Source organism: Panthera tigris, chromosome X, assembly GCF_018350195.1.
Source record: "Panthera tigris isolate Pti1 chromosome X, P.tigris_Pti1_mat1.1, whole genome shotgun sequence".
Lineage (NCBI taxonomy): Eukaryota > Metazoa > Chordata > Mammalia > Carnivora > Felidae > Panthera > Panthera tigris.
The window spans coordinates 96,182,655-96,203,337 of record NC_056677.1 but is presented as its reverse complement, the minus strand read 5'-3'; the positions used below and the strand labels follow the sequence as shown (position 1 = coordinate 96,203,337).

Below are 20,683 nucleotides of genomic sequence, written 5' to 3'. Positions count from 1 at the left end.
TTAAGGGCTGCAAGAGTTCAGAAAAGGGCATTTGATGAGTGTTAGACAAATCCAATCAGGCTTCAAAGGGTAGAGCTTGATTTGGAACTTAAGAACGGGCAGCACTTGGGGCACCTGGCCGGCTCAGTCGGTGGAGCATGTGGCTTTTGATCTCAGGTTTGTGGGTTTGAGCCCCACGTTGGGTGTAGAGATTACTTAAAAATAAAATCTTCGAAAAGAAAAGAAAAAAGGAACAGGCAGAACTTGGCATGAATAGAGCAGCGGCCGTAATTTAGGCCAGGGGAGTGTTTTGTGAGTTGAATAGATGATAACAGAATTAAAAAAAAAAAAAAATCCAAACATCTAGCCTCTCCAAAAGAGAGAAGAGACCAGCCTAATTAGGGTGTGCGTGCAGGTCCTTCCGCTCTAACAACGGTGTGTGTCCTGAAGGTTTATTTACAAGTTATTTGTTTGCAGGATGGGGAAATTTCTGACCACGCCCCAAATACTGCATTTTAAGTTTCTTAAATAGCCCATCTATCCCCTGGAGTACTAGCCTGAGCTCCAGGGCCTGGGAGCAGGGGTTCGGGACAGGCGTGACAGGTTCTGGGCTGGAAGGCATAGAGTAGTAGAGGAAATGGAGCTTTGTTATTCTTCTACAACCTTCTCTGTACCCTTTTCTAGATCTCGGTTTCTCTTTCTCTGTCTCTGGATACAGTTGCTCTATCCCCCCCCCCCCCCCCCCCCCCCGCCAGCTGCCTTCATATAGTACCCCACCCAAGTTTGCAAGGACTCCAGAAGGCTCTCTCACCACCAGCCTTCCCGGTTCCCTGAGGGCAGCAGCTCTTTGCTATTTGAAGGAACTTGACTGAACTCATTTGCACCAATGTGAGACTAACTGACAGTCGCCTTATCCTGGCAGCTCTACTTATTGTAATTTTCACAGGATTCTTTTTAGCTCAAATGAACCCATACTTGATGGAATTTCTGGCAGTAGTACATAGCAAACAATGAGAGAGAGGGGGACGGGGGAAGAGAGGGAGAGAGAGAAAGCGCAGGTGCAAACCTTGGAGAGAAAGTTTGTTGGAGAGAGAGTTGGCACTATAGGAGAAGATATTTGAGGACAGGGAAAGCCTTTGCGAATTTCCCTTTCTGCTCTGATCCTTACTCTGTCTATTTTTGGTACCTTCCTTTCTTGAATGCACAGAAACTTTAAGCTGCAGGGACACCTGGGTGGCTCGGTCGGTTAAGCGTCCGACTCTGGGTTTCAGCTCAGATCATGACCTCATGGGTTCCTGAGTTTGAGGCCCGCGCCAGGCTCTGAGCTGACAGTGCGGAGCCTGCTTGGGATCCTCCCCCTCTCTATACCCTCCTCCTGCTCACACTCTCTCTGCCTCTCTCAAAATAAATTAACTAATTTAAAACTTTTTAATATTTATTTTTGAGAGAGAGAGAGAGGCAGAAAGAGAGGGAGACAAACAATCCAAAGCAGGCTGCAGTCTCTAAGCTGTCAACAGAGAGCCCGATGGGGGGCTCGAACTCCCGAACCTCAAGATCATAACCTGAGCCGAAGTCGGACACCCAATCGACTGAGCCACCCAGGCACCCCAAATAAATTAATTTTTAAAAAAAAAATTTAAAAGAAAGAGGCTATAAGCTGCATTAAATGAATGCTACTGTGGCAGTTCCTGGTGAAAGGGATTTTGTGTTTTCCAGTTGTGTGCAAATCTGGGACAGCTCGTAATGGGAAATGAGATTAAATAAGTCAGGTGGAGCTGGGGTTGTGGGACCCTGCAAGTGGAGTCTACAAATATATCCACACAAATAAAGAGTCATAGGTTTTTGAATGAGGATTGAGATAGTCAAAGCAATATGGAAGGCATAATTAATTCTAATTTTAGATTAGGAATGGTGGGGTGTCAAGTTCACTCTTGGCTCTTGTGTGAGTGGTTAATACAGAATCCTACCTTTTGCTACCCTTTTCTTCATTGTTCTGGGACTATTTCCTCTGTTAGTGTCGGAATCCCCGCCTGTCTGTCTGTTCTGTGTGACTTCTGTGCCAATCTTTCCTTTAGGATTCAGGATCCTAGAGACTTTTATGACTCTTGTATTTCCAAACTAGCCCGTAGGGACTTATACACTGCGTTTCTGTGTCCCAGTAGCAAAATTCAAGTGCAGTGTTAGCAAAACACGGCTCCCTTTTATGACACCACGTTACTTTTATTTAAATAAAAACCTCCAGCCTTTGTACCCCGGAACACGCCCCAAGATCGTGGTTAATGATCTGTACCAGTGAGCCCTCACAGCTGCTGGAGCCTCCACCCCCTCTACCTAACCCTAAGAAAATGCTAAAGTTTGTTGTGAATAAGCTCTTCCCTGTGGGGAACTCCATTGTCTTTGATTCTTTGTATCACTCATTATGTTGATATCCTTGGTATTTCTACCCTGCCGGTTTGCGTAAATGGGTGTGACAAAGGGATTGGAGACATTTCCTTCAGCCTAAATTGTAATTCTCATAGTGGAACAGACGAGTCACAGGTCTTTAATCAAACATGTATTTTTTTTTTTCCCTCTATTTTGAAAGTTACAGGAGCTTGTTAGCGTTGGGCCCTCCTGTGCTTAATGTGTGTATTTTACTCTTGACTGCTCACCGTGTCATTTGAGCTACTAGGTTGTGGTGATGTGAAGTGACTTGCTTGGTTGAATTCACTGTTTTATTTCTTTGCTCAGTCTAGTGGAGCAGTTATTGTCAAAATTGGACTTCGTGGCTCCCCTTTTCATCAGCACTGGTTACGATAATTTAAGAAGACCTCATAAGCCAAAGAATATGGTTTTTATCCTTTTCAATGAGTAGTCTGTGGAAATTCTTGGTTTTAGGAGATGCTGTTTCGTATTTCAGTGTTCTGGCCTAGGTGATAAACCAATGAAGTGCATTTCTTCGGTTTTTAGTTTTACCAGTCCTGTCTTGACCTTGACAAACGATGATTGGCGACTCCCTTCCTTATTGTAGCTACGCGTTTCCTTTGCTCAGTTTAGGTCAGGAGTCGCTTACCGAGCCATTCACCCCTCCCTCCGTCCATCATAAAGTTGTTCTATACCTACTGTTGCGGGCACCATGCTAGGCACACACAGGGTCGATCACACGGACACCAAGAGTCATTTAGGTATTTAGGTAGAGTGTTTGCAGTGGTGGTCTTTCATTTATTTCTCACGCTTCACATCTTCGTTCAGGAAGGATGAGGCCCTTTGACGATTTCTCATTTCATTATCACCCGAAAACCACTTAGTCTTGGAAGAGAGAGCTTACCTCCGCCAACTTGATTTCACCCCAGTTGCCTCCTACAACTAACTGGACTACTGTGTGACAGGCACTGGGAGGGGGAAATAAAAACATAAGGAGGACCCACACGCAGCCCTCAGGAGTATCCAGTCTAGTTTAGAGTTCATAGAAACAGTTACAATCCAAAGTGACAGGACCTATAATATTCAAGGTGTCGTGGGGGGTTAGAAAACCTAGCAATGGGGTCTGCTAAGGGATGGGGGGGGGGTTGTTGTTCATGGAAGGAGATAAGCTCGAACACTTGAGTATGACTAGAAATTCGCTTGGTAGACAAGGAGAGCAGGGCATTCCAAGTGGAGTGGCATTCCAAGTGCCAAGAAGTGTTAATCGAGTGATAAAAAGGGAGCTCTGAGAATTGCCACTGGGAAGGTATTTCTGGCATAGGTATAGGCTGACGATTCTGCAACCAGAATCCGAGATCGTCCTGTATCTCCCATGACCCGTTCCTCTTTTCCTCCGGCCTCTTCCTTCCTTCCTCATAAAGGAACTCCGTGGCGGTGTTTAGGAGTCATATCTGTGTGTGTGGGAGGGGGGGTTCCCTAAAATAAATATTCATACAATACAGAGGAAACGAACGGACACCAAATTAGGTGTCAGGGGACCTGGATTCTTGTTTCCCAGTTCTCTCAGCAGCCGTGTCACTTGAGTCGTCATGTAATAACTCTGTTTCTTCACGAAAATGGGAATATTAACACCTGCCTTGCCTACCTCAGAGTCCAGGGGAAAAGGAAAAATGAGACTCTTAAAAGGTCCAGTAAATTTTTTTTTATTTGGAATCCTGCTAGCTAAGGCTACCACCCGACATTTAAGACAAGTAAAATACTTGACGGGGTATCTGGATGGGAAGGCTGGGTCGAAAAGCGCAGGAATATGCTTACTTCCTCATTAACTCCCTGTGTCGGCCCTTCTGCCTATGGGGCGTCAGTCAGCTTAGTTCCCTGTTTCTGCACCAACGTGACCACATTTCCTTCTTCCCAGTGGTCTGTCACGTATATCTTCGCCCATGTTAGATTCTCACAGTAAGTCCGCGATGGTAAGGGATTTAAGACTCGGGCCAGTAAAATACGAGTGGGTATATTTCACAGTCAACCTTGAATGATTTACGATCTGTTAGGTAGTTTGAATTACTCCTGAACTACCCTCCGTCGTCCTTTGTGGTACCATACAGTGGGACAGCCTGCATTTCCTTACATTTTAAGGCTGTATAAAAAGGTTATGATTCATTCAAGTGGAAATGGGAAGTTACGAAACGGGCCTTCTACTTTTCTTTTCTTCCTAATCCTGTGACAGTAAGGTGGAGTTATTAGTACCCAGGAAAAGGCTCTTCTTCCCTTTTGACCCCACCTGTGCCACTGGTCATTCACCTGAAATGTGACCTTCCGGGCTGGAGGAGTATGAGTAGTTACTCCCAACATGAGTACCCCTGACCGACCCTTCTTTCGATCACTGGTTTTCCAAGTCTGTCGCCCGAGGACCTTTCTGCACGACAGAAAACTCGGTAAGCCACTCAGGCCTCCTGCTCTGAGCCATCTTAACAGCTATGGATGAGATCACACGATGATGCTATTTTAAATGGAACGTAAGTGAATTGTTTATACTAGATGAATACAGACCCTGTCATCAAAATCACTAATAACATAAGAGACTTGCTGTGTCCTAGCAGGACGTGGTGATTCCCCTCCGTTCCCCTCTTCTACGTGAACTAGCGCACGTGAACATGCCTTTGAAGTTGGGAAAAAAAAAAAAAAACCTATTCTAGTTTAAACTATAATAGAAAAACGATTATTGCCTTTTTTCTGCCAGGCTTGAGGGACATACTCTGGCAATTGTTCTGTTTTCCACAAAATTAAATGAGGAAACGGTCTGGTTTGTTTTCTCTTTGTTTTCAAGTCTATGGTACCATTGATACATGGTTTAAAAGCATTCTTCCGAGGACCTAGTGGATTAAATCATTTTTATGTCCCCTAAGTACTGCCCCGTTGTGGAGAATTCTTGAGAAAAGTGTGGCACCTATCCAAAATCACATTCTCTGGTTTTTTCCCCCTGTATTTGAATTTTTTCCTTATAAGTTAATGGAAAGGAAAGTGGTCAGTGTTTGCACTCAATAAACAAGAAAGAAGGTGCAGACAGCTTTTATCTGGGACATTTTTAGGTCATTGAAAGAATATTTTTAAGTATTAACTGCTTTTTGAAATTATTGGCAGAGTCCTCTTAACCCTCTTTAACATAAAATGGTTGAATAAGATGAAAAGAATTTTTTTATTGTCTACATAAAAGAAAGCACCGTGGTTTTTGCATCATTGCATAAATCTAAGAGATTATGCACACATAAAGAGGATGAGACCAAGCTGAAGGCTAAATGCCAACATCAACGAAAGCTTGTCTGAGTATTTGACACTGTGCATAATGGGGTGTGGTTCCACAGGGAGAGGACACTAAATATTTACACCCCAGGACATGTTTCTCTGGTAAAGCTTCTTGCCCTAGATTAATCTTCCAGCTCATACTATTACCCCCTTCTTTAACCATACCCCCTTCTTACACTTGGATTTTCTCCCATAAAACTTCATGAGAGGCTAAACCTTCTAGATCCAATCCCCTGCCCTCGCTTTTCCCATCTCTCCCATCTCTTTCTGTGGTCTTCGTGAATTCTGTTTTATTGTGTGGACCTTCAGGTGAATTATCTCGGTTTACCACAAGTAGTAAAACACAAGCATGCCCCCCCCCCAAGCCTCCCTCACAGCTCTTCCCCCCCCCCCCCCACCAAAGATCACAGCTCTATAATTAAGCTATTCTGTTGGTATCCCTTTCTCACCAGTTCTCTGGAATTTTCCGGCGGGAGTTGTGATGCGTACAACCAACAGTGTTACCTAGTAATGCCGAGTCGCTGCCCAGTGCAGATGAAGTTCTGTGCACATTTCATGCCCTTTCCTCTCAGGCTTGAGAGTAGTAAAGGAAGTTATTGAGAGGAGTGTGTACTGTGCAGAATGGGGAGGTGTGCTTTCCTCGGCCACTTACCATCAGGCTCTGACTTGCCTTAGTGTCCTCTCCGCGCCATCTTGTTTGGCTTTATAGGCAAAGAGTCGAAGAGGGTTTTCGAACATTGTGCGCTAAACTTTAGGAGGAATGCATGGTCCGTGTAATGGAGGAACATTTCAAAACTGGAGACTCAAATTACCATGGGAGACATCACAGAAAAGAATGGAATTTGAGCTGGATCTAGAAGGATGAGTTGAGTTCAGAAAAGTGGAGAGGGGAAGAGATTTCACGTAGGGGGGCCTCTGAAGCAAAGGGAGACAGAACAAAACAAGCCTATGAGACAGAACGGGCAGTTGGTGGAGTTCAGGAGTGGGTTGGCCAGCTCATAATGAGTCCTTTTTTTTAATTAAAAAAAATTTTTTTTAACATTTATTCATTTTTGAGAGACAGAGTGTGAGTGGGGGAGGGGCAGAGAGAGGGAGACACGAAATCTGAAGCAGGCTCCAGGCTCCGAGCTGTCAGCACAGAGCCCGACACGGGGCTCAAACCCGCCAACCGTGAGATCATGACCTGAGCCGAAGTCGGACGCTCAACCAAGTGAGCCACTCAGACGCCCCCGTAATGAGTTCTTAGTGCTGAGCATCGTTGCTTGATTAATTCCTTGAGTGATCCACGCATTCAACAACTGGCTTCTCATTGCCCATAGGATGAAATCCACACCACTTCACTCACATGTGATTTCCTTATATGTTAAAATCTACTCCCCTCAACACTGTGTACCTAAACACCCTCCAGTAATATTGAAGACTTTCTTGACCCTTCCAACATGTTGTACTCCTTTAAATCTCTGTGTGTCTGTACAGACTGTGTCTTCTGGAGTCTACCTGGGGAATAATACCTCATCCTTCGACCCCAGTCGCAGCCTGATTTTTATTGTTCCTCTGTCGAATCGTAGGCATGTACGACTAAAGCTTTTATGCCGTATTTTGTGCTGTCAGACTGCATGTCTGTTTCCCTCACTCAACCAAGAGCTCCCTGAGAGCAGGGGATTGTTCCCTGTTCACCTTTATATCCATATCACCTAGCGGAGTACCCACCACATATGTAGCAAATCCTTAACAAATATTTGTTGACTAAACCGTGTGTCGAACGTTTAATTTACATCACGTAGAGCCGTCTTTGAAGAGAGTCACCTAGAAGCAATGTGATTGACAGATCGAACATGGGTGATGCAGAGAGATCAGTTGTGTGTATTTTTGGAAGTAGCTCATTTGCTAAAAAAACATAAACAAGAACAAAAACAAACACTGGGGACTAGACACCTGTGAAATCGACAAAGAAGAAAGGCTAGGACTTCATGCCTGGCTACTAGAGGCACGGGAGAGGGAAGGGTTACAGAGAACGAAGATTTAAGGTAACATGACAAAGAACAGGGCAGCGACCCTTGAAAAAAGAAGGTTACTTTCAGGCAAACGTGTTTTCTCCTACGTCAGATCTCCCGGTGTTGGTATTTGTCTCATCCCACCTCTGCTCTAAAGCCCGGCACTTTGTTCCCGTTCAATTAACTGGAACTAAGCTCGAGGTTCCTGTGGTTCTGATCCCCGAATCTGATCCGTCCTTAAGATAAGAAATAAAAATAGTTCAGCCACGCCGGCTACAATTTCCTACCAATGGAAGGTGTTCAGTGCATAGGTTTTTGAATATATAAAAAGGCTGTTTCTGCCTTTGGGAGCTGCAACTGAAGTGTTATACCAGGCAGATACACTGGGGTGCGCTACTGTGTAGCAGAGCCTAGCCGTGCCTCCCAGCTCTCAACTTTAAAACTCCAGAGAATTTGATGAGAGAGGGATCCACAAGAACATGACAAATGATGAGAGTTCAAACCTTAAGAGAAAAATGGGCTTATTGGTAAGAGACCTTTCTTTTCCTTTATTTACTGCTGTTACTTATTCATTACAATAGCAAGCCTGTTGTTTTCATACGTGGCTGTGAAACGGTGTACAAAAATCAATTTTATATGTATTGTAGAATTCAGGAGACATATTGGTAACCATGCAAAAATCATAGGAAGCATGGAGAAAGCTTGATTTTTTTTTTTTTAAAGTCACTAAGGAGATTTTATTTTCTTTCAGACTGTGGTATAGATTTGTATATATATCTGAAGCTTAAATGTATTACAGGTTAAGAAATACATATATATATATTTTTTTTTTTTAAAGTTAAAATAAAGAATAGTGACTTGTGTAGAGATACATAATTTCCCTCAGTTACCAGAAGGTGGCACACCAGATTCTTCTTAAATACACAAAGGAAAGGAATAATATTAATAGGAATATAAAATAAGCTGTATTTAAAGATACGTTAATGTATTTGTAAGTAAAAAATAATGTAATTGCTATTTGCGTGGTGAGGCTTAATGCTAAAACATGGCAAATATTAATTCAACCCATTGTAGCTTTTTATGATTGCAAAATAATAATTTTTATGTGTATAGCGTTTTAAAAGTGGACTTTGAAATAGTATTGCCATTAAAGAGATGCTGTTTTGAATTCATGGCTCCAAATAAAATAAATAAAAGACTTGCTACCTACCTTTACATAAGAAGTCCTTAGCTTGAGGATAACATTTTGGGTAAGGTCTCTGCCAAGGTCTTTCTGACGGTACTATTAGACTCTGACTTTGATTGAGTTGTGACTTGAATAGTGCTTGTGAGATGACCCAGAAAGGAGCCCGAACTGTTTATTTTGAAGACAAACTTAGATAAGGGTAGTGCTTAGCAGAGGTCGTGACTCTCCGTAAGCTAATTGCAACATGAAACGTAATAAAGGTTAAATGCATGAAATTTGCCGTTAGCTGCTCCTACACTTTCTCAGAAAGTTGACTGGTGTCAGCCCATACCGCAGTGCTCCGTAGTAGGTCTCTATTTTGAGAGCTGCGTTCCTCGGGCAGTACCAGAAGTCTCGTCTGTTCATCGTTGTCTTTTATATTAGCCCGGAGGAGTGAGATACGGGAGAGTTCACAAAACCCAAATCTTCCGGTTAAGGAGACCGGTGCCTCTGTTTCTATGTTTTTATTAATTATGAGCAGTATGACAATAAGAAAATTGGTAGTAAACGCACCTAGAAGAACATTAACCATCTGTTCCCTGAAAGCTTGTAATGTGTGTCATTTGCGCTCAGGTTTTTATGGCAAAACAGTGGGTCAGCAAAGAACTGAACTCTAAGCTTCAAACACTGGAAAATGACAAAGCATTCCAAGGCCGGGTATATATTGACTGGAAAAGCCTTTCCTTCTGTCCCGATTTTGCCAGTTTAGTCTTTCAGATCAGCTGCCAATAGATGTTGCATTTAACGTCAGTCTTCATTCCAGACTTTCTGAAACATTAAGAGGGCTTCTAAAAACAAATAGAATCTTATGGCTTTCTTGTTAAGTTTTTTTTTTTTTTTAAGTGAATTTACATATTTACAAGTTGTTCTGAGTGGTATTGACTGTTCAGGATTTATGAACATGGTTTATTAATTTGCAGCTAAACTATATATTCTGCAGAGCATGCTTTGAAAAATTGGAACTAAATACAGTAAAGCCACAATTAACCAGATTTTTTTTTTTTTTTTTTTTTTTTTTTTGCACTCCACTTTCAGGAGACGGAGGCAATTGTCTTTAAAACAAGCCGATTTCAAGGATATATTCAAAAAATCAACTTCGGGGTATGTCCAAGGGTCTGCATTTTCCTCTACCTTTTTGCCAGTGAGAATTTATTTGTATAAAAAAGACCCTGAGATACTAGAAGACATTCGGTCATCAAGGCAACTTGGAATAATGTCTAGGTTAATGTGTTTATGAAGCTGAAAAAAATGATAAATTATCCTGTTACAAAAATACCACACACCGTCTGTTGTGCTCTGCATTTTCAAATGGGCTTTCCCAAACACAAGTTCAGTTGGTTTTCATAAGATTGCCGTGAATGGGACAAAGGGGCCCCTTCCCTATTTTACAGGTCAGGGAGGGCACTATGGCAAGTCACAAAGCTAGTCAGTGGGAGACCACAACCAGAGCACAGGTGCCCACGGCCGTGTCCTTCTCCATCCTTCCTGATCAAAAAGGTTTGAAACAAATTTTTCACTTTCACGTGCTATTGGACAGTCTGTGTAATTTAGACTACCTTTGTTTCCTAATTGCTGGGACTTCACAGCCCCCACTCTGCGTATGTCTGTCGGTCTGCCTCTGTGCCTGTCTGTCAGCCAGCTGGAGACCTTGCTTTCAGACTCACCCAGACCTGGAAGGATCTCGAGTGTGGGAGGGGCAAGATAATGGCCGTGGACGGTGCAGACTGGCAAGCAGTGGTGAGCAGCCCACGCTGATATGCTGGGGAAGGCCGGCGACCCAGAGGGAAAACAGCCTCGCCATAGCTGGGGCTATCTCCGGTGGGGGGGTGAGCAACCTTGACTCTAAAGCAGTGTTTCTTCGCGTTCGGTGGACTGGGCAGGAAAATCAACTGGGTCACTTGTATAAAATGCAGAGTGCTAGGCCCCACCTCCAGACTTCTACAGTTAAAGTATTCACCCCAGGTAATTGTTAGGCCATACCAAAGTTTGAGAACACCTGCCTTCAAGGTATAGGACTTTTCCTGTGCTCTGTGTATTGGCGTGTAAAGAAAAGAGCCACCTTTCTTTGGTAGCATCCATGCTTCGTGTCAAAGTCTGTATGTGTCTCCACCCGAGGCATTCTCGCAATAGCCCCTGTGTGTTATGTTGACTGGGAGGTGTTTTTGAAAGATTTGTGTCCATTTTAGACTTGAAGACAGTCAGGAGGCAAAAAGGTTGCTGTCAGAAGGTGAAAAATTAAGTTTTGAGATTTGAAGAGTTAGCCCAGTGACTGTGCAGACTGCCTGATTAGATCGTGGCCGGAGAACATGAGTTCTTTTGTATACTTGTAACATCCAGCAAAGTCGTAAGTTCTTAGTACTTACTGGTGATTGAACTAATTCAGCAGGCACCTCTAATTTATAGGCTTTGGGCTCGGCATAGTGAGTTGATTGATTTTGGTATTTGTGAAGTTCAAGGAGTCAATCTTGCACCGTCGGTAATGGCTAATAGAGGAAGGAGGCCTCGGTGAAAACAAATGCAGTGTAGTCAGCAAATGTGGAAACATGGTCCTAATTAATTTGCTAGGGCTTGTTCCCTGTTGGGAGGGTCCGATTAAGCTCGGTCTTGCTGCCTCTTTGCCCTTTTTGGGGTATAGGTTTCTGTGCTTTGCAGATCTGAATCTCGAAAAATGATTAACTTTGGCAATTCCCAAACAGAAATATTTTCATTTACTGACCGAACAACATCAGAGGAATTTCCATAACACGTCCAGACCTGGTGATAGAAGACTCATAAAAAGGCTCAACGATGTCTGTGACTTAGATCCAGCTGAATAAGGAATGAATAAGTAAATGCTAGCTAATTGGAAGATAGTATTTCACTCAAATGTTCTGTAGCTTCAGAATCCCACGAGAAGTAACTGGTTGTTTAAAACCTGTATTTGAGGGGCGCCTGGCTGGCTCAGTCGGTTTAGGTCATGAACTCACAGCTTGTGAGTTACAGCCCCACGTCAGGCTCTCCGCTCTCAGCGCAGAGCCCGCTTTGGATCTTCTGTCTCCTTCTCTCTCTGCCCCTCTCCCCCCCCCACATGTTCTCTCTCTCTCGGTCAGAAATAAGTAAACAAAAAACTAAAAATGAAGCATGTATTTTATTTTGAAGACATGGAGTGGTTCTGAATTTACTGGCTGGAGCAGACAGACTTAGAAAGGCAGTCACGAAGCCCACGCCCCGTCTAGGTTAGGGGGCGCTTGGCTGGCTCAGTATGAAGAGCGTGCGACTCTTGATCTCGGGGTCGTGAGTTCAAGCCCCACGTTGGGTGTAGAGATTACGTAAATAAATAAACTTTAGGGGCGCCTGGGTGGCGCAGTCAGTTAAGCGTCCGACTTCAGCTCAGGTCACGATCTCGCGGTTTGTGAGTTCGAGCCCCGCGTCGGGCTCTGGGCTGATGGCTCAGAGCCTGGAGCCTGCTTCGGATTCTGTGTCTCCCTCTCTCTCTGCCCCTCCCCCGTTCATGTTCTGTCTCTCTCTGTCTCAAAAATAAATAAACGTTAAAAAAAAAAATTAAAAAAAAAACTTTAAAAAATAAAAGAAATAAAAGTAAATTGCATCTAGCTTAAATCTAGGGTCAACCTAGAAGATGAGGTATGTTTTTTGTTTAAAATATTTTTTAATATTTATTTATTTTTGAGACAGAGAGAGAGAGACAGAGCATGAGTGGAGAAGGGGCAGAGAGAGAGAGACACACACACACACAGAATCCGAAGCAGGCTCCAGGCTCTGAGCTGTCAGCACAGAGCCCGATGCGGGGCTGGAACCCACGAACCGTGAGATCGTGACCTGAGCCGAAGGCGGACACTCAACCGACTGAGCCACCCAGGCGCACCTGAAATATGTTTTTTGCTTCCTCATATCAAAATTGCATTTACTTTGGTTAGTGATAGAACATGAGGTCAAGGAAAATACATTACTTCCCCCCACTGGACAACCATTGCATCCAAGTAACGAAGTTAGACATAACTTTAAAACTGTGTTGTGGTTAGTTCGTAACACGTGAGCTCTTTATAGAACATGAGTTAATGATGTCTGACATCATAGGATTTTCACTGAATTAATTGCTGAGTACGTTTTGAGGCATGACAGTTTTAAATTGCACGCTTTTCGGCTTGCTTCTGTAATTTAGACTTACCACCACATATTTGTTATCTTTCAAGGTAAGATATACCCGCCTTCTTTCCCTAAGAATAAAATCTTTCTAACGTAAGATCACCCAAGAGAAGAATTCTAAATTAGAAAATGAGAAGGATCTGAAAATAGTTCAGAAAACAGAGGTATTGAACTGGTTGCTGAATTTCTTGGATGCCACCATAGGAGGCAAATAGCATGACTATAAACTATATACCTTTATGAAGACTTTCGAGCCCCATGTTATGGCAACAGGTCACAAGGTTCGAGTCTGACACTGAGTCTTTTTTTTGGAATTTAAGATTTTCTCCTTCATGTCTGGTTACAGCCTTTAATATTTAGTCAACAGTAGTTTCTATAGATGTATATTCCTAGGAAATTTGAAATTGTAATAGTTAGGCCCAGGAAATGCTAAACATAAAATTAAACTAGTTGAACATAAAGGGCCCCTTTTCGTGGAAATTTTAAGTAGTATTGTATGATCTTAATGAGTCCTTACGATTGGCTTTCCATGAAAGAGTTTACTTCTAGATCTCATTTTTTAGCTATAACATTTATGGTGCAGATGTGCATGTGGTAATAACTCTTTGGGTAAAAGGAAATAAGTATCATTTTTTAAATAGTAGCATGATTTCACTAATTTTAATTGGAATGTTGAGGAAAATGTCATACGTTACTGTAAAGGCCTTTCAGTAACTTGGAGTTTTATAAAAGCATAGTTATTGCTGAAAGAATGTAGAATATAAGCAAATGTTGACTTTCCTTAACTAACATGCCTTTTGAGATTGGGTTTATATATGATGAGCTTATTATTGAAAAGTTTTTTGTGGTGCCGGGGTGACTCAGTCAGTTAAGCACCCAACTTTGGCTTAGGTCATGATCTCATGGTTTGTGAGTTTGAACCCTGCATCGGGCTCTATGCTGGCAGCATGGAGCCTACATCATATCCTCTCTCTCCCTCTCTCTGTTCCTCCCCTGCTTGTTCTCTCTCTCTCTCTCTCTCTCTCTCTCTCTCTCTCTCAAAAATAAATAAACTTAAAATAAGTTTGGGGAGCCTGGGTGGTTCAGTCAATTAAGCATCTGACTTCAACTCACGTCATGATCTCACGGTTCGTGAGTTCAGGTCCCACGTTGGGCTCTGTGCTCACAGCTCGGAGCCTAGAGCCTGCTTTGGATTCTGTGTCTCCTTCTCTCTCTGCCCCTCCCCTACTTGCACTCTGTCTCTCTCTCTCTCTCCCTCTCTCAAAAACAAACAATAAACATTAAAAATTTTTTTTTTAATTTAAAAATTAAAAAAAAGTTTTTAGACCATCATAGATAAACATTATTAGGAAGTATTTACTCTTATTAAAATAGTTCAGGATTTACAGGGGCATCTGGGTGGCTCAGTTGATTCAGCGTCCCAACTTTCACTCAGGTCATGATCTTGCAGTTAGTGGGTTTGAGCCCCGTGTTGGGCTCTGTGCTGACAGCTCAGAGCCTGGAGTTTGTTTCGGATTCTATGTCTCCCTCTCACTCTGCCCCTCCTCCACCCACGCGCTCTCTCTCTCTCTGTCTCTCAAAAATGAATAAACGTTAAAAAAAAATTTTTTTAATAAAAAATAGTTCAGGGTTGGGGCGCCTGGGTGACTCAGTCGGTTGAGCGTCCGGCTTCGGCTCAGGTCATGATCTCACAGTCTGTGAGTTCGAGCCCCGCGTCGGGCTCTGGGCTGACAGCTCAGAGCCTGGAGCCTGCTTCTGATTCTGTGTCTCCCTCTCTCTCTGCCCCTCCCCTGCTCATGCTCTGCCTCTCTCTGTCTCAAAAATAAATAAAAACATTAAAAAAAAAATTAAAAAAAAAATAGTTCAGGGTTTATAAAAAGATTGTAATATTGCTTATTCTTTTGTTTCCATGCAACTTTTATGGTTTTGCTTCTATATTTGATGCCAAATTAAAAAAAAAGTAGTGAAACTATTTGAAAAGCTTTATATGAACGTAGTTTTTAGCCAGGAGAGCCATAGTCTTTTTGTTTGTTTGTTTTAAGGTTTTTATTTTTAAGTAATCTCTACACCCAACGCGGCCCTCAAACTCACAACCCCGAGATCAAGAGTTTCGTGCTCTATTGACTGAGCCAGCCAGACACCCCAGGAAATCCATATGCCTTTTTTAAGTTTATTCATTTATTTTGCAGAGTCCGATGTGGGGCTTGAACCTATGAACTGTGAGATCATGACCTGAGACGATCAAGAGTCAGATGCTTAACCAACTGAGCCACCTAGGTGCCCCTAGGAGAGCCATGTTCTTAACTTTCCTTTCAGTAGCACTGTATATTTGTTTTTATTTTTCATTTTTTTAAGGAAGCTCTACGTTCAACGTGGGGCCTGAATTCACTCCCCTGAGATCAAGACTCACGTGCTCCACCAACTGAGCCAGCCAGGTGCCCCAACACTGCACATTTTTAATGGCTTTTTATTGCAATAAGTCTTCAGGTTTAATGTACAAACACATCAGAAAAATCTAATGATGGTTTGGCTGTTTTATTTATAATTTAAGAGATACTTAGGAATTTGCTGGGAGACAACAGATAAATTATCATTACTTGAGATGAGAGCAGACATCATAAGTGATGCATTTATTTCATTTTAAAAAAGCCTATATTCTGGGTGATTTTCTTCAGCATATACTTATTTTTAACAAGATAATGTGTATATCTAATTTTTTTCATTTTAAGGAATTCATAGCCTAAAATTATCAAATTAACAGGTGAATATTCTTTTTACCTGAACTCTGCTTTTAGAGCAGAGTCAAGATTTAAAAATCCTTCCAGGATATATCCTGGCTTTGATACACAATTCTTTTTTGTTTTTTTTTTTTTTAATTTTTAGAAACGCTTATTTTTGAGAGACAGAGACAGAGTGCAAGCGGGGGAGGGGCAGAGAGAGAGGGAGACACAGAATCCGAAGCAGGCTCCAGGCCCTGAGCTGTCAGCACAGAGCCCGACGCGGGGCTCGAACCCATAAGCTGTGAGATCGTGACCTGAGCTGAAGTCGGATGCTGAACCGACTGAGCCACCTAGGTGCCCCAGAACAGAATTCTTATTTAATCACCCCTCTGCTTGTAAACTTCTCTTTCAGTTTACCTGACAAATATTTACTGAGTGCTTTCCTGTGTGCCCGGAGCAGTGCTCAGTTAGGAAGATACAAAGATTGGGGACTCCTTGAGGGAGGAGCAGGGAGGGTGTCTCAGGCAGATGAAGCCGCACAGTGGGGACATAGGGTGCACTAAAGCATGGCCACTAGACACATTATCTCTATCTGATGGCGATAAATACAATGCCTCTCTAAACTGCCTTTTTCAAACACTTTGAAAATGAGAATGCAAAATCAGGTATGTGATTTAAAAAGTTTTTTTTGTCTACCACCACCACACCTGATACAAACACTTTGGTTTGGGGTTTAAGGCAGTTGTTAATAGAGGGGGATACTTAAGGATCGATTTCGTTTGCGCATGTCATAGATGTGCAAAGACTTACTTGGGCATGTGGATTTGGGAATCATCTATGAATGAGGCACTCAGGGGTAGCCAAGGGGAAGAAAAAAAACTTACAGAGTTTACTAGACTTACAGATTTTACTAGAATCTAGAGACTACAGAAAACACAAGATGGAAGAAAGGGCAAGAACTTCCAAATTTCCCATTCAGTGCTAATCCTTTTTTTTAGAGAGTAAGGATAGTCAGAACCTGTGGGCCCTTGGGTCCCCAGCAATTGGACCTTCCTTGTCACCTGCTCAGTCCCTCTGTATTTGCTGTCCTACCCCAACTCCTATCTTAGTCCCATAACCTCATTCATTGGACCCCCAAGTATAAAAGTTGCCACATCCGGGAACTACTACCATTCTGGCTTCTCATTCTCCTTCCCTCCAGCCATTCCCCTCCTCGCCCTTTTTGTCCTCTCCTTTTGTCCCTTTTCCTATTGTTTCCTGGCTTGCCGGCTTACCATCCCCACTTATGGCTGTTCTGTGCCTCCTTCCCCCAAAACTCAGTATCCTTCTTCTCTTTTGAACATGTCAAAGACGGGAAGAGTGCTTGCCTACACTTTACTCCTGCCAGTGGGGAGGAATTCTGTATATGCATATGCGTGCATACACGCACGCATATGTACGCATGTGTGCCGGCAAAACAATTGTGTTTTTGTGCTTGTTTGTATTGTGAGAAAGGGGATAGCTACTATATGAATCCCAGACATAGTCATAGGTGTAAATCCTTTGCGGGACCGTAAGGATCCACACAGCTCTGTTAAGGAAATTGACATGTGAGAAGGTACTTCTAAAAGATGAAGTTACTCACGACTTTCCAACATAGTCAACCTTTGAGAAACATCTGGGATTTTCTGTTTTGATTTTAGCAAGGCTACATATCTGAGTATCTAGTAAAAAAAAAATTAATGTATTTGATACTCAGTTTCCTGAAACAACTCAAGGAGGTGCGCACACACACACGTATATGTGGCCATTCTGTGAACGGTTCCATTTTCTATAATAAGGCACCCTGAATGTTTTAAGATTTTTGCTCTGTTGTGCGGAAGTCCATTTTTTTGTGTGCTCTAAAAGGTTTAACATTTTCTACTTGGTCACCTTCCAAATACTCTTACTGATTGGTAGAACAGAACAGAACACACGATTTGGCTTAATCTGTGGTCCGATCTGAGCAATGCAAATAATGTGGATATCCCAGATTAGTCCGAGGAGACACTGTCAGAATCGAAGAGAAGCTTACACGGCGCCTGCTCACACAAACTGTGGTTAATGCTATCAGTCTCTAGTTGTACCTACCACAGGATTAACCAAAACTTGCAAGGAAGAGGTAGGTCAGTTCTTAGGGAATATCAGGAAAATATGGAGAGAGAGGACAGATATGCGACATCATGGTCAATTCATCGAGTGGGGTGGTGGCGTTTATTTACTTTTTTCTCCCTCCTCCTATTTAAACACCTTCTGCAGTGAAGATTTTGCAAATGGATTCTAGAGTGGGAGTCTTAGACCAGCAGATGGAACATTGGGCAAGTTAACATCTCTGGGCCTCAGTTCTTCATCTGTACAAAGAGGGTACTGAGCAAGGTGATGTGTAAGCATTCTCAAAGTTCTAAAATTCTTCTCTTTCTACATTGGGAACCAGGGAATTCCATGTCGCAAGATTTGGCCAAGAATGACACTTTTTGTGGCCTTGGCCAAGTCCCCACATTGTCCTTTGTTTATGACATCTCTGAAATATGCACTTCACAGGTACTTTTAAGTGATTCATTAATGTTCCTAAAATGCTTTGACGAGCGTTTGCGTATGTTGTCTTTCTATCTTGCGTGTTTTGCGCGGTGGGGTCCATAGTAGAAACCAAATGTTCCATAAATGAAATCACTGTTTCCTATGAAGTCAATGAGGGTTTTTGACATTTCCCAGCCTAAATATTAAAGTAGTGGGACACTGAGCCTGCATAAAATTATATTTAAAACCCACACTTAATCATTTGCTCCCTTTCACTCTGTAGGTGAAAACATTTTCAGTTCCAGAATGTAATGGTAATTACACTCGATAGTTGGCTACTGGAGTCGCCGTCAGGGTAGTAAAATCTGATTCATTTGGACTCTGCTAATTTGCAATTGGGGTGATTTTACCTGGCTGAAGTTTATTTCTAAACAATGTATGAAGAATGATGTTAACCAAATTAATAGCGTAAAGCGTATTTCATGGACTATATTTATGCTTAAAGGAATTCTTTTTAAAGCCTTTGGCATATTAGTTGCTTGCTCATGAGAGATAATTACAAAGGACTCCTAGCAATTTATTAAAGCAGAAAAACTGAACAGAAATAAATGGTCACCATCAGATGTAAGCTTTTAGGGTTTGGGGTCCTTATAAGCACCGAGGGTGGTGTGGAGGGAGCAGTCTTATTCTCTTTTCACTTTGAGCAAATATTACAATTGTCAGAGGTCCACAAGAGCAGGTTCTAAACTTCAAGAGAAATCTAGGTTGGAAATTGACATAGATGATTTGTTGGTGCTGGTTGATTCCTGTGGGACCTGAGGTTAGACAAAGATTATGTTGCTTTTTTTGAATAAGTTGATTGTTCACAGAAAGCTAATAACTGCAGAACCTTTGCAATAAAGTCATCTTCACCTGTTTGGAGACTTGGAAAACTATACATTCACCCTATTTCCCCCTCATAAATGTTGAGTGCACTTTACAGACGGCTCGAAACGCTTCACTAACCATGTTTTTATATAGGTTTGGCGGGGGGCGGGGGGGTCTTTGTTCTCAGAAGTTCTATTTGCAGTTACTGTTTTGTAAGATTTTCCGAAGCTGGAAAGTGGTTGAGCTTCCTTTCTAAAACGTCCCCTCCTTGCTACCTACAGCTAGTTTGTGTAGCTGTTTTGTGTTTTATATTTGTAAATGTTTGAGAATGCTTCACCTTTTTGGAATGGAACATTCCAAACTTGCTTGATGGGTGTGTGTGTGTGTGTGTGTGTGTGTGTGTGTGTGTGTGTGTTTTATTTTATTCTTGGGGTTTCCAACAAGTTGCCGCTCCTGATTGTTGTACCCGGAAACTTTTTGTCCCATAACTCTTCAGAGTTATTACACAAAGCCTTCTAATGTAAAATATTGACTATGGTTTATTTGCATTAGTGGTGCTTTTTGTTTTTAACCTTTTACATGTACTTTGCTCATTAGGGTATTGATAAATACTCCTTTCTCAGATTCCTCTGAAGATTTCTATGAGACAGTTTTGTGTGTGGGTACTAAAAAGAGAAATATAATTTAACTTTTTCAGTTGCTTGCCTGGCTTTTTGGGGGTGTTTGTGTGGGATAGATTGGATTCAAAATTATTTGTGAGTTAGTGATGGCTGACATCTCCTTACTATTTGATAGCGTTTGTGCATTACTGGTCAGAATTTCACAAGAACCTTTCTCTCCATATATGTATGTTTGCTTGTGGTGTGTGTATATACCGAATGTACATGTATGGTTGGCTTTCATAGGAAAATACTTTGGGCCTGAATATGGATGTGGATCTTAAAGGACGGTTAGTTGTGATTACCTTAGCTCATTGCACACTGTATTTCTGGTACATTAAATTCTGTATTTTGGAAGTTTTCAAAGTAGTTGCTTCCTCTGGTCACATTCATCTGTTCCTTTTTTGAATACAGATTTGAGAGCCTCTTAAGGGACCACATCTCAATCTTTTCAATTAAAACTAGGAATAATTTCGAAAGAGTATCTGAAAGCCAGCTACTTAAGTTAGAAGCAGAAGTTTATTGTTTGCATACAAACTTGAAAAGAAATATGAGCTCTTTGTCACTGCAGTGATTTTTTTTGGTGGCTTCCGCGACAAGGGCAGTCTGCTTTTCCTAAGCTTGCATTGGCGAAGGCAGATAATTCTGGTTATATAGGTAGATGTTGAGTGATGGCGACTTGCCTACATCGGAGGTGAAATTGTAAAATTCTTCAGCCTGTAAATAAAGAGTTCAGCATAATACCCGTCTGCCCTATGTTCACGTCTCAGAATCGTGTAGAAAATTTGTGAGTTGGATGCTTGAAAGAGAAACTTAAAACAACCCCCCCGCCCCGCCCCCATCACTTTCAGGGCA

At 42.2% G+C, this 20,683-nt stretch overlaps 1 protein-coding gene across 4 annotated transcripts in view; it reads left to right on the top strand.

Annotated features, from left to right (window-relative positions):
* KLHL13 (kelch like family member 13) overlaps positions 1–20,683 on the top strand; it is a 199,812-nt gene that overhangs the window by 108,331 nt on the left and 70,798 nt on the right. The window contains exons 1-2 of one of the 4 annotated variants that reach the window (XM_007091736.3): positions 7,978–8,206; positions 9,940–10,005. The exons of the other annotated variants lie outside the window; for them this stretch is intronic. Of the exons in view, the coding sequence (XP_007091798.2) occupies positions 8,166–8,206; positions 9,940–10,005 (107 nt within the window). The 5' untranslated portion in view covers positions 7,978–8,165. Of the gene's footprint in view, positions 1–7,977; positions 8,207–9,939; positions 10,006–20,683 lie in introns of those variants that run through there. 4 annotated transcript variants of the gene reach the window in all.